The sequence below is a fragment of the Mesoplodon densirostris genome, chromosome 11 (genome assembly GCF_025265405.1).
Source record: "Mesoplodon densirostris isolate mMesDen1 chromosome 11, mMesDen1 primary haplotype, whole genome shotgun sequence".
NCBI lineage: Eukaryota > Metazoa > Chordata > Mammalia > Artiodactyla > Ziphiidae > Mesoplodon > Mesoplodon densirostris.
In genome coordinates, this window is record NC_082671.1 from 3907142 (window position 1) to 3923985 (window position 16844).

Here is a 16844-nt window from a genome sequence, read left to right on the forward strand (position 1 = left end):
ACTTTAGCTCTTGGGAAATAAATTTAGGAGAAAAACAAATCTGCATTCAGAATAGCTATATATAATGCTAATGTTTCCAGTGTAAAGTAAAAACTTGAGGTAACCATCAAAATTTCTATCAAGACTGTAATAAATTATAAGTTGCTGTGCCCACAAGAAACTTTAGGAATATGGCCTAATAGAATTGACTATGTAAAGCTGCGTGATTCATTCTTCTTTTAAATGAAATCAGTGAAATTCATCTAGGAGAAAGAAGAAAGAAACAAGCGCCACCCCCCGCAAAGCAAGCTGAAGCCAGCAGGATCAGACAAAGAACCAGTCACCTTCCGTTATAACACTCGCAGCATCTCGTTTTCCCTTTTTCTTTCCATTTTTTTAAACACAACCCATTCTCCCTCAAGAAAGCACAGTCACCGCACTCATTTCTCCTCTGTTCCAACTACATCAAGACCACATTCACCAACACTGTCCTTCGTGGATCAAAGATACATGACTATAAATTTAAAAGTACGGAAATGCTTTAAGGAACCATTTTCCTCATGAATTGTATACTAGTTTACACCAAATCTATATACAGCTTAATATTAATTTCCCTATGGGAGATTTCTGAAGACATTAAGCTGAATGATCAATCCAGGATTTCTTTACAGAAAAGATATTTACAAATATGAAGATTAAATATGTAGGTTTATATTCTCAGGTTATACTGTGCCATAGATGCCTGAATATACTGTGATACCAATATAAAATCACAAACATAAAACCCACTTTCCCAATGAAAATGACAAAAAAAATTTTAGGTCAGCCTAAGCAAATAAACTTTCAGGATGCAGTTAAAACAGTCAAATATCTAATTATAATAGTAAACATATTCATCTGGTTACACACATTTAAAATGGAATACATGAGAAGATAACGTTAATTTGGAAATACTTCCTTCCACCCCAGTCACTGAAATAATTTTATTCACTCTCTTTGCGCACATCTTCAATATCAATTCACCAAAGGAAGAAGATGCGCCATTACTTTATGTATTACTAAGAAATAAAAAAATATATACCAATTAAATCACGCCATTATTTATTTACGTATCCCAGTTTCAGTGATGTTAAAATGTAAAAATACAAGTTAGAATTGGTATTTCACTGTGACAGAAGAGGAGAGAGGTTATCTATACTTTTGTTTAACCTGCAGATAGAAAAGTAATCCTATTGAATTATATTAAATAAGAATACTTAATGTATATGCATTTACTTATATTTTTACAGAAAGAAAAGTACATGTGCAATGGTAAACATATTACAAACATATAGAAGAAACAAATATAAAAATATATTCGGGCCTCCCTGGTGGCGCAAGTGGTTAAGAGTCCGCCTGCCGATGCAGGGGATACGGGTTCGTGCCCCGGTCTGGGAGGATCCCATATGCCGCGGAGCGGCTGGGCCCGTGAGCCATGGCCGCTGGGCCTGCGCATCCGGAGCCTGTGCTCCGCAACGGGAGAGGCCACAACAGTGAGAGGCCCACATACCGCAAAAAGGAAAAAAAAAACAAAAAACAAAAAAAAAAACAAAACAAAACAAAAAATATTCAATATCACAAACAAAGGTATAAGGGACTATTAAATCTCCATCTGTTTGATGAAAGGTCTGAATGTGTGGGGGATGGGAAGATAAAAGGGAAGAAATGTGGGATGATTAGACAGTAAAATGAGAAAGGAGCTGTGTCTCTATGTTTTAACATATGTATTTATTGGGCCCACAACAATGTACAGTCTTGGGACAGAATGTGATAGATACTATAACAAAAGCACACACACACAAAAAAGGAGAAATTACTACCTAAGAGAGGTCAGTAAACTTTTTTTTTCCCCCAAAAAAGATAACAATTAAAAGGAGTCAAATTCCCACAAATGAATAAGGGGAAAGAAAATTTTAGTCAAAGAGAAAATACTCAGAAAAAGCAGATAACAAAAGAGCATTCATCTCCTAATTCTAAAGCCCAGTTTTAAAGAAAACAAAAGAGTTAAATCTACTAATATCAGACCAAAAGTTGTAAATATCCTGTAAACTCTAAGTTTGCCAACACATTTTGAAAGATTTATAAAAAATAAAAATAACTCCATTTTCATTACATAAAATTTCAGATACTAGTAAGCTTTAAAAGCAAATAAAAAAACTTAAAAGGTCATATCCTTGAGCCATGAGGATTTAAGCCTAGCAACTATCTTCCCTAAATTCTCCAAATACCACCAGAGAAGTACCTTCTCTTACACATGCACACGTGCAAATAACACCACAGACTAAATCTCACTCCTGGCATGATAGGAAAACGACCCCATTCTTTGTGTTCAAGCTCAGTTCATTATTTTGATCTTGAACTACAGAAGTATAGATTCCTCTCACTTACCAAAATGAGGTTAACAGTTACTGCTTTAGCAATTTAGACAGTTAATTCAGGGGCAAACTACCTTGAGCCTGAATTCTGAGCAAGCTGGGAACATCCTTACTTAAAAAAAAAAAAAAATCAAGCAGCTCCAAATCTTATGAATAGATCATATACCAGTTTTTTAACAGAGCCAGTTGTTTATAAATCAGAATGTAGTTCCCTTGGAAACATTATAAACACAGGTTAAGTTCTCTTGCTAGTCCACAAAATTTAAGTTTAATCATGATGTAAAAGCCTAGAACTAATAGTTCTAGATGAGGTCTGGAAAAGACAGCAAAGAAAATGAAAGTGACCATCACAAAGCAGAAAAACTAAGTTTCCTCCTAATATTATAACTACTTACAAGACTGGCCCCAAAATGTGTTTAAGTACCTATACATATGTGTGTGTGTGTGTGTGTAAATAACAACACTGATTCCTGGTTCTCTTGCCTTTGTCAGAATAGTACCAATAGCAGCACACTATCCTGCCTTTCCCTCTCCATTTTACATCTCCATCCACGCTACAGTTCTAGGACCTAAAATTAGGAGCCTAGGATCCAAACAACCTGCTAGCCTTCCATCCAAACAACCTCTCAAACCATTATCATTTAATACTGGTCACAAAAATTAGAAGACCAGACTTAAGAGTCTGAAGTTCAACAAGAAGCCCCTTTTCTATAATAATTCTGTATCCTGGGGCACACATTAATTGAGTATGTTAAGTATTACTTCCCAGGAGAGCTCTACCAGACCGCGAATGGAAACCTCCTCACTGAAATTTCTAGGTACCGGCAAGCTGTGGAAGAACGCCTCTGCCAGCCTACAGAGGAAAAGTCCGCTCCTTGCTGGAGCTTTGGTCTTCTGAGGCTAGATGATAAACTCCTTGAAGGCAGAGATTTTGTTTGTTTTGTTCCCTGTTGTGTCCCCAGAGCACAGAACAGTGACCAGCAAATAAGAGCCTTCATAAGTAGAAAAATTAATTCATTAATTAATGAAGAAGGAAAGGGTATATTTTGTGGCAAGGAGGAGAGTGAGTTATGGAGTGAAAAACAACTCACAGATTGGCTACTATTCTCAAGAGCTTGATAACTACAAATCTTACTAACAGTAGCGTTTTTAGAGATGCATATTTAAAGGGAGAGTAACCAGGTAAAAGCAATAAGGAATGAAAAGAACTTTAGGGCTTTCAAAGATTAAACATGTCTAAGAAAACATGTCCTTTCTTCTCATCTTTTAATCCCTCTTATAAATTTCAAAACACAACCCCAAATGAAATCTATATCCATTAAAATTCCAGTTTTTATATTCCCACAAATCAGGAAATATAGTAAATCTAAATTTCTTATAAATTATTTAGGTTACACGATAACATTCTATTATTCTTTACATCACTGAAAATTCCTAACTTTCATAAACCAAAGGCAATCCTTTATACCTAAGTTATGTGAAAAATCAGAAGACGGGTGTCATTCTCCAAACATATAAGTTTCTAAGTGGGATGCTGAATCTAATTTAAATAAACCTCACATTAGAGTAAATTGAGGATTTCTAGTGCAAACACCAAACTCTGCAGATTCATTAGTGCTTCTGTATCAGAAAAAAAATGTAATAAAGCAAATACAGAAGCAAAATTATGCACGGGGGATAATGCTCCCAGTATACTGCCATGGCATGGGTATTTAGCTAAAGGGACACAAGTGAAAGAGCAGACAACAAGCAGTCTTTCAGGAGTCTGAAAAGATACTACTATCAGAATTTCATCAGCCTACATTACTAAACATTTTAAACCTTATGCCAAAGAAAAGGCTATTCATCACGCATCTAAATAGAAACTATAATATGCTCACTTCAGAAGAGAAATATTCCATTTACATTTTGGGTTCCTCATGCTAATCTAAGTCAATCTACTCATATAACATGTCAATGTTTAGGTTTGCTTTTACTATTATTTTCTCCCTTAAAGTCATCTGTGGAGACTATCCAGAGCCACCAGGTGATGACTTTCTTGAAGTGTCAACCTGGGTGGGCTACAGCACCCAGTTAACTTACCAACACTAATCTAGATGTTGCTATGAAGGTATTTTGAGGATATAAGTAAAGCCTATAATCCATTTAAGTAAACGAGATTACTATCCCAGATAACAGAAGTGGGCATCTCTCAATTCTTTGGAAGGCCCTAAAAGCAGGTTTCCCAAGGAAAGAAAAGAAATTTTGCCTGCGGACCACAGTTCTGGTCCGTGCTCACGGGACTTCTATCCTGCAGGTGATCTCCTCCTGACAGCTTTCCCATACACATTTCAGACTTGCTTAGCCAGCTGCTGACAATCATGCAAGACAATTCCTTGTAATAAATCTGATATATATATATCATATATGTTTCAATCCAAAAATATATATTTCAATCCGAAAATGAATTGAAACATTTTTCAAGCAAGGTATCTGGAATAGCAAGCAATAATTTCAATGCAGAGCTCTAATACAAAAAAATCAAACTGAAAAATAAAACTTTATCAAGAAATTTCTTTTCTGAAATACTGAAATACATTTAGTGGGAAGTCACTAATCCATCAGAAGTATCGTATTTTAAAATCTATAGAGTTAAGATTTGAATAAAAGTCTGATTTCAAAAAAAAATAAAAAATAAATAAAATCTATGAAGTACTGCTGTTGATTTCAGGGTGACACAAAAGCAAAGAAAGGCATGTACTCATGTAAGTATGTAAGGAGAGAGAGAGAGTGTGTGTGTGTGTGTGTGTGTGTGCACGCGCACGTGTGCTGGGGGTAAAGATGCAGTGCAAACAGAGAAGACGTACAAAAAACATACATAATCTAATCTTGAGACTCTGATAACTTGTTAATTCTGATTTAAAGAACTTTATCCACCCATCTTATCCAGAACCAGACCAGAAAACACGAATAGAGTTAATATCAAAATAAGAGGAAACAAATGAGTAGGTGATCAGATCATTTATTCACACTTTCAACTTAGTGAAGAAGAATTGTGAGGGTTGGACTTTATCCTTTTAGTTTTTTGAAAATCAAAATTCTATGGGTACAGAACAAGAGGAAAAAATTACTTCTAGGGGAAAATATCAAGTCTACCAATATGCTAAAAATTTAAAACTCAGTAAACAACTTATGAAAGTATTCTACTACTTCCCAACATTCAAGAGCATGAAAATAAAATACTTCTATGAATCAGGCTCAAAGGAGTCACGCGGATTAATGACTTCACTCTGTCACTGCCAGTCTCTCTGACTGTTCAGAATACAGTGATTAATGCAGTTCTACTGGAAGAAGTATTTCTATGCACTTGTGAATTTATGTTAAATACATGGTATGAAGGAAGAGGCCAAGAGGCATATGCTTTATCTTTAGTTCAAAATACCCTAACAAGAAAAAAAGGCAAAGAAAATTCCAAGAGAGCTATCTGGCTGGTTCTGTTTAAACAAAGCTCATTTTGAAGAAGTCAAAGTCAGAGATCAAAAAGAAAATCACATCCAAGTCTCCTAAATTGTCCTCAAAATGTCCCTCCTTCTAAATTTGACCTATGTACCAATGTAATAGCTTGCTTCTCACAATACAGAGTCTAAAAATTCACAGCCCAAAAGAGCAACAGCTCAACATAAAAGGTGTAAACCGATTAAAAATTTTAACTCCTTGAACTTGAGGTTCATTTGTTCCTTAAACAGATAAATAAATAATTAGAGAGCAAGTGGCTATCTGCACTCTCTTGATTAGCCAGTAGAAAACTTTAATTTCTTAATCAATGAATACTTTCTCTTTCCAATCAATGATGCTGAAGTCCATAGCTTCCTAACCTATTCCCACTCTGTGTTACCTTTCAGAGACGACAAAAATGAAGTTACACTGACTCAGAATAAAAAGTAGGTAATAAAGTAAATTCAGAGAGGCAGATATATTGGAAAAATATGTCCCGAATAGTACATAGTTTTAAAACCATCCTTCAACCTTTCTAACATAGAGAGTGCCTCTTCAGCTTCCCTTTCCTTACCTTTCCAACTCAGCAATCTTCTTGTCTTTGTCATTCTTCTCATTTTCCACCTCCTTCAAGATTTCCAAGAGGCGGTCAACTTCTGCCTGGGCCTTGCTAGAGTCATCCTTGTACCTGGCAATCTCTCTCTCCAATTGCTGTATTCGATCGCTCATCTCTGGACTGGCTCTGGCTTCCACTGCTGCCTCGTGTGCCTACAAAGAAAATGTCCAAATGCTACAGATATACAGACAGTGGTAGTGGGCAGACCATGTCCCCAAAAGCCACCTATACTCCAATTTCAACAGGGTATTAGCAAACATCTAATAGCTAGCCTTCAACTTATAAGGTCTTCTCTGCTTAAATATTACACAGACAAAATATCACTACACAGTTACAATTTTTTTTTATAACTGGAAGTTTGTACCTTTTGACCACCTCCACCCACTATACACACACACACACACACACACACACACACACACACACATAGCCCTCCATTTCTGACAATTACCAATCTGGTCTCTGTATCTATGAATTCAGTTTTTGGTTGGTTTTTGGTTTTTACATTCCACATATAAGTGAGATCATACAGTATTTGTCTTTCTCTGTCTGACTTATTTCACTGCCCTGCTTTAGAAACAGACAGGATAAAATAGTCAAATTCATTCAACATCTAGCACAACTAAAAAAGCTGTATAAGACAGGTATATTGTTAATTAAGATCGCTGTGATCTACTTTCAAATTCCTGGGCATAGGTAACTTATTGATTCCATAAACAGTTATGTGTTAATGAATAAAACTAAAGCTGATTCCCAAATATAATTAATAAATTATTTTTATTACATTATTATTTTAGATTTTATTCTAAACAGCAAAATTCATACAAATACCTTCATAAAACAAGAATGAGTAGGCCTGTTCCATACGGGAAACTACTGTAACTTCAGTTTCAACATGTAAAAAACTCAGAAGTCATCACTACCTTTCTTACAAGAAAAAGTTGAAAAACAGAAAATCAGTGATTTTTCTAGGACCTATCAGAGAACTGAGGTCACGGGAGAAATTACCCCTCCAACATCAAGAGACACTGGCAAACCCACAGAGCTGAAGCTGAGATCTGCTCACCTGGAGCAGAAGCTGTGAGCAGAAACACTTAAGTGGTAATTTTAAGGAACTGCTGTGGGCTGAGTGTGGACGTACAAGCAAAAGAGTGAGAAAAGCCCCAGGGCCGGCGGTTTTAGGGGGGGCCCATACTTTCATGGGCTTTAATCCAGGAACCACACCAGGGTCTCACAGTGAAGAGCCAACAAAAATCCCCTTGTGGTTCTGGCTCCAGGAGGGGAAGAGTAACAATTGTGAAATATGCCCAAAGCGTACTCTATCCAAAGACAGACCCTCAGGAGTAAAAATTTTAACAGAGCTTTATCCCACCTGGGGAAAGGGCATTTCTCCCACTCTAGCCCCTGCTAGTAAAAAATAAGACTCATATATTTGACACAGATGTTGGAATTATCAGACAGGGAATTTAAAGTAACTATGATAAATAGCTAAAGGCACAGGACTTCCCTGGTGGTCCAGTGGCTAAGAATCCGCCTTCCAGTGTGGGGGACACTGGTTTGATCCCTGGTCAGGGAACTAAGACCCCACATGCCGCAGGGCAACTAAGCCCGCGTGCCACAAGTACTGAGCCTCCGCGCCTAGAGAGCCTGCGTGCCACAAACGACAGAGCCCATGCGCTCTGGAGCCCTTGCGCCACCACTAGAGAGCCCATGCATCACAATGAAGATCCCACGTGCCACAACTAAGACCCAACACAGCCAAATAAATAAATAAATAAATAAAATATTTTTAAAAAAATAGTTAAAGGCGCTAAGGGGAAAAGGAGACAACACCCAAGAATAGAGGGGCAATGTAAGCAGAGAAATGGACACTCCAAGGAAGAATGAGAAGGAAATGCCACATATTAAAAACATGTAAGATCTTGCTTATAATGTGGAATCTAACAAAGGTGAACTCGTAAAAGCAGAGGGTAGAAGGGTGGTTGCCAGGGGCTGGGGGTGGGGGAAATGGGAAGATGTTGGTCAAAGTGTACAAACGTTCAGTTATAAGATGAATAAGTCCTGGGGATCTAACGTATAGGATATTGACTCTAGTTAACAATGTTGTGTTGCATACCTGAAATTTGCTAAGAGAATACATCTTAAAAAGTGTTCTCAACAACCTAAGTGTCCATCAGTGGATGAATGGATAAGAAAATGTGGTATGTACGTATATATGTATGTACACACACAGAGGAATATTACTCAGCCATAAAAAGGGGGAAAGTCTTTTCATTTGCCGCAATATGGATGAAACTTGAGAACATGCTAAGTGAGATAAGTCAGACAGAGTAGATAAATATCATTATGATTGCACTTATATATGGAATCTAAAACAAAAACAAAAAGACCAAGCTCATAGATACAGAGAAAAGACCGGCAGCCTGCCAGAAGTGGGGAGTCAGAGGTGGGCGACATGGGTGAAGGTGACCAGAAGGTACACATTTCCAGTTACAAAACAGTAAGTCCTGGGGATGTGATGTACAGCATGGTGACTATAAATATGTACTGCATATGTGAAAGTTGCTAAGAGAATAAATCTTAAAAGTTCTCATCACAAGAAAAAAAAATTTATAACTATGTATATTGATGGATGTTCAATAGATTTACTGTGGTGATGATTTTGCAATATACACAAATATTGAGTTGTTATGTTGTACACCAGAAACTAATAAAATGTTATATGTCAATTATACTACAATTTTTTTTTTTTTTTTTTTCTGTACGCGGGCCTCTCACTGTTGTGGCCTCTCCCGTTGCGGAGCACAGGCTCCAGACGCGCAGGCTCAGTGGCCATGGCTCATGGGCCCAGCCGCTCCGCGGCATGTGGGATACTCCTGGACCGGGGCACGAACCCGTGTCCCCTGCATCAGCAGGCGGACTCTCAACCACTGAGCCACCAGGGAAGCCCCTATACTACAATTTTTAAAAAGTGTTCTCACCACACACGTGAAAAAAGGTAACTATTTAAGGTTGATGAATGTGTTAATTAGCTTGACTGTGGTAACCATTTCACAACGCATACATAGATTAAAGCATCATGTTGTACACCTTAAATATATACAATTTCTGGCATTGAAAAAGCTGAGGAAAAAGAAAAGAGTGAAAATGTATATTGCAAACTCTAGAGCAACCTATATTTAGGTTGGAGGAGGGCGCTGTGGGAGGAGTATAATAGGAAAACATCACTAATTAATTAAAATGAAAAATTACAGTCGTCCAGAATGAAAGAAGGGAAAATATGAAAAGTAAAATGGCAATTAGTAGAAAAACAAGTAATAAATCAGAGTAGGGGGAAGCCACCAAGTCCTCTATCCAAAGGTAACTTTATTTTTTCTCATGAACCTAAACACAAAGTTTAAGAGATCATAAAAATGACCAGCTATAGAAGTATCATGATAACAAGGAGATTAAAAATAAATAAAGAGAAAATGTGGGATTGTCATAAATAGGCAAGTCTGGAATATTAGTGAATAACATTTATTACTCTTGTCAGTTACTGCTCAGTTTCATAATCCTAAATACATCTAACAGACTTATCTTCAATATTCCAACATTAAATAGAAAATTACTTCCACTTATTTAGTGAGGGGTAAAAAAGTCAATTACCAAATCTGAATTAGTTAATCTCAAAAAAAGTATTTTCCGGGCTTCCCTGGTGGCACAGTGGTTGAGAGTCCGCCTGCCAATGCAGGGGACACGGGTTCGTGCCCCGGTCTGGGAAGATCCCACATGCCGCAGAGCGGCTGGGCCTGTGAGCCATGGCCGCTGAGCCTGTGTGTCCAGAGCCTGTGCTCCGCAATGGGAGAGGCCACAACAGTGAGAGGCCCGCATACCGGAGAAAAAAAAAAAAAGTATTTTCCTACTTATTCAAAAGTAACTTTAAGCTACTGGATTTTCTTCCTTTCCTTAGCTTAAGAATATGACTTCATTTCTGGCATACCCTAAATAATGATTCATCACGAGGTGTTCATACTGAACACACCCAATGTATGGAAAAAGAACACCACCAAGTCTCAATACTAGGCTGGGCCCCCTTTTCATCAGTAACCACATGAACTGGACCCAATTAATCAGAGTTGGTAACTCAGAGATAATAAGTATGAAAGTGCTTTGAAAACTACCAACTGCCATATAAGTATTAGAGAGGTATAAATCAATGAAATGGATAGTAAATACCTGTACCAAATTCTAATATTCACTGGTATGGGTGACTATCACTGTTAAATTATCTCTTTCCAGGAAGCCTAATGCTAATAGAAGAAAAATATCAGATAGTTGAGATTTTTACATTGTGGTCTTACATTTCATCTATAAAGGAGCTGCGTATTTTAATCTTACTCTGAATTGCCAATTTTCTAAGAGTTCGGGGACTCTCAGGAGTAAAGTAAAATCGGACAAGAATGCCAAGAGAATTAATCAAGGGATAAATGGTATTTTGAATTTTAGGAGATTATTACTCCACTGGTAAGTTATTCCATATCGACACTATAGAGTTTTCTACTATGCTGTTATTTAAAGCAAAGAAAGAACAGTAATCAAGACAGTATGGTACTGGCACAAAAACAGAAATACAGATCAATGGAACAGGATAAAAAGCCCAGAGATAAACCCACGCACATATGGTCACCTTATTCTTGACAAAGGAGGCAAGAATATACAGTGGAGAAAAGACAGCCTCTTCAATAAGTGGTGCTGGGAAAACTGGACAGCTACATGTAAAAGAATGAAATTAGAACACTCCTTAACACCATACACAAAAATAAACTCAAACTGGGTTAAAGACCTAAATGTAAGACCAGATACTATAAAACTCTTAGAGGAAAACATAGGAAGAGCACTCTAGGACAGAAATCACAGCAAGATCCTTTTTGACCCACCTCCCAGAGAAATGGAAATAAAAACAAAAATAAAAGCTTTTACACAGCAAAGGAAATTTAAAAGCTTTTACACAGCAAAGGAAACCATAAACAAGACGAAAAGACAACCCTCAGAATGGGAGAAAATATTTGCAAATGAAGCAACTGACAAAGGATTAATCTCAAAAATATACAAGCAGCTCATGCAGCTCAATATCAAAAAAACAAACAACCCAATCCAAAAATGGGCAGAAGACCTAAACAGACATTTCTCCAAAGAAGATATACAGATTTCCAACAAACACACGAAAGGATGCTCAACATCACTAATCATTGGAGAAATGCAAATCCAAACTACAATGAGGTATCATCTCACACCAGTCAGAAGGGCCATCATCAAAAAATCTAGAAACAATAAATGCTGGAGAGGGTGTGGAGAAAAGGGAAACCTCTTGCACTGTTGGTGGGAATGTAAATCGATACAACCACTGTGGAGAACAGTATGGAGGTTCCTTAAAAAACTAAAAATAGAACTACTATATAACCCAGCAATCCCACTACTGGGATCCCACTACCCTGAGAAAACCATAATTCAAAAAGAGTCATGTACCACAATGTTCATTGCAGCTCTATTTACAATAGCCAGGACATGGAAGCAACCTAAGTGTCCATCAACAGACGAATGGATAAAGAAGATGTTGCACATATATACAATGGAATATTACTCAGCCATAAAAAGAAACGAAATTGAGTTATTTGTAGTGAGGTGGATGGGCCTAGAGTGTGTCATACAGAGTGAAGTAAGTCAGAAAGAGAAAAACAAATACCGTATGCTAACACGTATATATGGAATCTAAAAAAAAAAAAAAAAAACGTTCTGAAGAACCTAGGGGCAGGACAGGAATAAAGACGCAGACGTGGAGAATGTACTTGAGTACACGGGGAGGGGGAGGGGGAAGCTGGGACGAAGTGAGAGAGTGGCATGGACATATATACGCTACCAAATGTAAAACAGATAGCTAGTGGGAAGCAGCCGCATAGCACAGGGAGATCAGCTCGGTGCTTTGTGACCACCTAGAGGGGTGGGATAGGGAGGATGGGATGGAGATGCAAGAGGGAGGAGATATGGGGATATAGGTATATGTATAGCTGATTCACTTTGTTATAAAGCAGAAACTTAAAAAAAATAAATAAATAAAGCAAAGCAAGAAATTGGAAAAGTTTTCTTTAACCTTTTTCAACTGCGAGTCCATCTTCAGACACTCTTCCTTCTTCTGCTCCAAAGCAATTTCTAGTGTCTTAAGCCGTGAGTCCTTTTTCAGTCCTGCGGAAGCCAGGGAAGAAGCATGCTCTTTCAGGTCCAAGAGTGAAGCCTAAAAGAAGCAACATACATCTAGAATAAATACTATTTATTAACAAAATGGAGAATTAAATTCTTAAATTTATTTTCCTGGTGGTTTGTAGTTTCTTTCTATTAGCATATACTGACATATTTCCATTTCAAGAACATGAAATACAGAACAAAAACATTAGCTCTGGCTTTCAAGTCCTAACTAAAACAAAATGAATTCCCAAGAAATACCAACTGAAAAGTGATTTAAAGAGCTCTACCAATACATATCCATTCCCACAAAATAAATCGAAGTAGGTCAAGCTTTGTGAATGTAAGCAGTCAATCTTAGTAGCTACACTGACTTCTTTCTTCTCTTCTAATTTTGGAAGAAACATTCTATTAGAAACTTAAATTCCCATAAATTTTCCTAAAGATACTAGAAAGAAAACCCTGAGGATGTCCCTAAAGCTCATGATTATCTGATCACAAGGCATCAGGCATTTTTACTATTTAGGTGACATCGACAAGATTCTTCAAACGTAAAATCAAAGTATATTAAGTCACCTAATTGGTCAACAATCATTTAAGATTTCTCTGCCTATGTTGAGGTGATCGTTAAGAGCTGATGTAAATAGACTGTCCTCCTGTGCATATTCCGTTCGTCTATCAGCTTCCTCACCATTAGCACAATATTCCTCCAAATGTAACTGGAGAAATACTGTTATTTTAGGATCTGTAAAATGTCATTAACAAGTAAGAAGCCAACTCATAACAGCTGGAAGAGGTAAGAGGTAAGACTTAGGAAATAAATGATTCAATCTACTACATCTCTGCAAAGCTTCCTGAAATAATCCCTGCTATAAGAAGATTCTTTAAATCTTCCAACAGATCCTTTTTTTATATGCATTATGTAAACACCAACAACATATACACACAATGCACTGGCTAAGCAAACCAAATAATTCCATTTTGGTGATCTTGACCTCTTTCTCTGAGAGGTCGCCTTGCAATAGGCTGACTTTTTCTTTCAGGTCTTTAAGATCTTTTTTGTAGTTGTCAATTTCCTCCTGCTTTTCTCGCTCATCTCGGTCCCGCTGGTCCTTTAAGCGTTCGATTGTCCGCTCCTGATAAGAGAGCACATCAATACATGAGAAAATTCCTTTCGTACTTCTATCATATGACTGCAATTCAGTTTCTAGCTGATAAAATTTCACACTTCCATCCTCCATTCAAAAGACAGTGAAAGGTTGTTAATAATTTACCTTTTAAAGAATTCAACCTTCCAACCTATCTTGCCCTAACATACATCTGGTTTTGTTCTTTTGATTCCCCTAGGTTTCTTTTCCTATGACCTTAATTAGTATTAGATGTCCCTAAAGTATTCTTTTGGAATACTCTCATTTATTCAAATCCCAAGCAACAAAAAACTTATACATATACTCTAAGGACAATAAGTAGCAAATATTTCTTTTCTATATATAATTCACATGTTGCCTACAAAGCAATGGAAACAACTCACAACTCACACAGCAAAAAGGAGGAGGTTGGAGAGATTATGATTTGTTGAGCTTAAAGCATAAAGAAGGATAAAGAAAAGAGAAACCATTAAAACTTCTGTCAACAGATACTCAGGAAGTTTGAAAGTTGAAGCAATTTAAGTATATTTATGGGTATTATTTCTGAATATATTCGGGGATCAAGCCTTGATCCCTGGGCAGGAAGCCTGAAACATTCTGAGTCCAAGAGGCTTAAGGAGCAGTAACCCTATTCCCTAAAGAAAAAAGAAGAAGAAGAAGAAGAATCCAATTAAAATGTCCCACCAAGAGTCCTTAAACCTCCTCCAAGACATTAACACTTGTCATGTTGGGCCACTTCTTTATTTAGTCAACCATTCCTGAAGAAACTAGGTTTGCTCAAAATGAAGTGGCAAGGCCACGACTAGCAAAACAGCAAGGACACTGTATTAATAACGAACTCCCACGGATCTCTTAGGTCCCAGGGCGGCACAGTCAAAGAGGACGAATGCTGCCTCCTGACGGTCAGTGTCTGACATCCCCGCATCACCGAATTCTAGCTGACCATACGCGTGAAAAGAGCCTAGTGAACAGGGAGCACGTGGCTGATCCTTTAGAAACTTCAGCCACTGCCCTCCAGTACGGAATCCATCCTGCCTAGCAACAGATGCTTAAATTGGCAACAACAAAACGAATCTTCTTTCCCTCACACTGGGTACGTCAGCAACAGTACAGGCAGCTCGTTGCCCTTTGGCCAAAGTGACGTCTTCTGTCTTCTCTATCAAGGCTCATCCCTAAAGTGACTTTCCGAGTAATGAGGAAGCAGAAGAAATGTGTGTGTGAGGAGTCTGGGCCCGTCACCCACCTTCTCGGCAAGGGCCTCCTCCAGAGTCGTCAAGGCGGTGTCGGTGTTGGTGGTGTCAGCCTGCAAGGATTTGACTCGCTCCTTCAAGCTGCTCATCTGCTTTTCCTTATCTCGAAGTTGCTCTTGGAGATTTTCAATCTGAGTTGTGCGCACACATTTAAGGGGGGGAAAAAAAGGAAATGAAGAGAAATACAAACAGTCACAATAAAAATCATTTTAAGTTGGAAACAGGTAGATCAGGGTTGTCAGTGGGTGCTCCGTAGAAATAATTTAACCCTAAGGGTCTTAGAACTTCATGCAAAGCTTTAAACTGAGAATTTATAGCCAGAAGAGAGACAAGACATACACATGGGTATGGTCATACATGCAGAGTCATAAATCTCCATAAAGAAATAAGGAAAGTAGCTAGGGAGAGAAGAGCCAACCTATAGGGATGGGGATAAAGGGTCTTACGACCTACAGAGAGGAAAGCCATGAGAAACTGGATTACTTCCAAAGCAACAGTGCAAATGCCCAGAGAGATTCCTTTAAAAAAGGCTGAGGGAGGACAGCGAGTTGAACAGCTGTACGCTAAGAAAAACAAATCAGCCGTAAAAAGGAAAAACTGTTCTAAATGCTAGTGTTCAAGTTAGGTTTTTATATCATCTTTTATTTGAACAGCAAGCATTTTCAATGAAATTTATTATTATAGTTATTCATTCCTTTATATACACTAGTACGCATTCATTTACTCAAAAAACGATTGGTGAATTCTCTATTATATGCCGGGCACTAGTGACACAAAGAAAAATGAACAGACCCATTTTCATTATAAGATGGGAAGGGGACTTGATGTAGCTGAATCCAAGCTATGGATGGGCTTCCGTGCCATCCTAACGAGCACACATTTTACTCTAGACAGATGGGAACTATAAGGGACTTTTAAGCAAAGAAATGGTCCGGTCAGTTCTGTATTTCAGACTGATAATTCTGATAGCTGTGGAGAAGATATTCAACATCTAAGGGGAGTTACGTAGAGACATGAGAACAGCTAGGAGATCATATCAATTCAGGTAAGAGAGTTTGGAAACTAAATGAGCTAAGAGAGATGGAAAATAGGGGATGGGTTTGTGAAACAGCGTGGAAACAGCATACTATCACTAGGGAGACTCCCGTACACACAATGAAAAACAGTAAGCAAAAATATGGAGGAACTGTAGAGAGATATTCTTAATAAGCAAAAGGAAAATAAGTAAGACAACTATTCTAAAATTCACAAACTTCATTCTTTCACTCAGCGACATGCTAGGCAGTTTTCTAGGTGTTGAGGATAAAGAATTAATCCAAACGGACAAAAATCCCTACCCTCAAAGAGCTTAATCCTAATACGGTAGACAAGGAATGAATGAATGAAATGAACATAGTATGTAGGATGGTGATAAGTCCTACGGAGAAAAATGAAGCAGGAGAATATATTATCATCATCTACTCTTGAACTAGCTGGTTTATTTCACATGGCTTTCAAAAAGCAACATAAATGTTATCTGCTTTGGGATGACTTTCTTGCTCTTACCTCCATGACAATAAGATGACCACAGTCTGTATGCCATCACACGTGAACAAAGTATTGATCTATATACATACATATACACACCCCCCATTCTTTTCTCTATCTATACACTTGCCTCCATTCTCCCACCTATCTGTACATTATAACGCGAATCTCCGACCACACTGTTATTACTCATTCCATACACATCTCCACAAACAGA

The 16844-nt window shown here is 37.7% G+C and overlaps 1 protein-coding gene across 5 annotated transcripts in view; it reads right to left on the reverse strand.

Annotated features, from left to right (window-relative positions):
• ERC1 (ELKS/RAB6-interacting/CAST family member 1) overlaps nucleotides 1-16844 on the reverse strand; it is a 390173-nt gene that overhangs the window by 228263 nt on the left and 145066 nt on the right. For all 5 annotated transcript variants that reach the window (XM_060111744.1, XM_060111746.1, XM_060111742.1 and 2 more), the window contains exons 9-12: nucleotides 15094-15231; nucleotides 13698-13838; nucleotides 12614-12754; nucleotides 6442-6635 (exon numbers count right to left, since the gene is read on the reverse strand). In XM_060111744.1, coding sequence (XP_059967727.1) covers nucleotides 6442-6635; nucleotides 12614-12754; nucleotides 13698-13838; nucleotides 15094-15231 — 614 coding nt within the window. The remainder of the gene's footprint in view (nucleotides 1-6441; nucleotides 6636-12613; nucleotides 12755-13697; nucleotides 13839-15093; nucleotides 15232-16844) is intronic.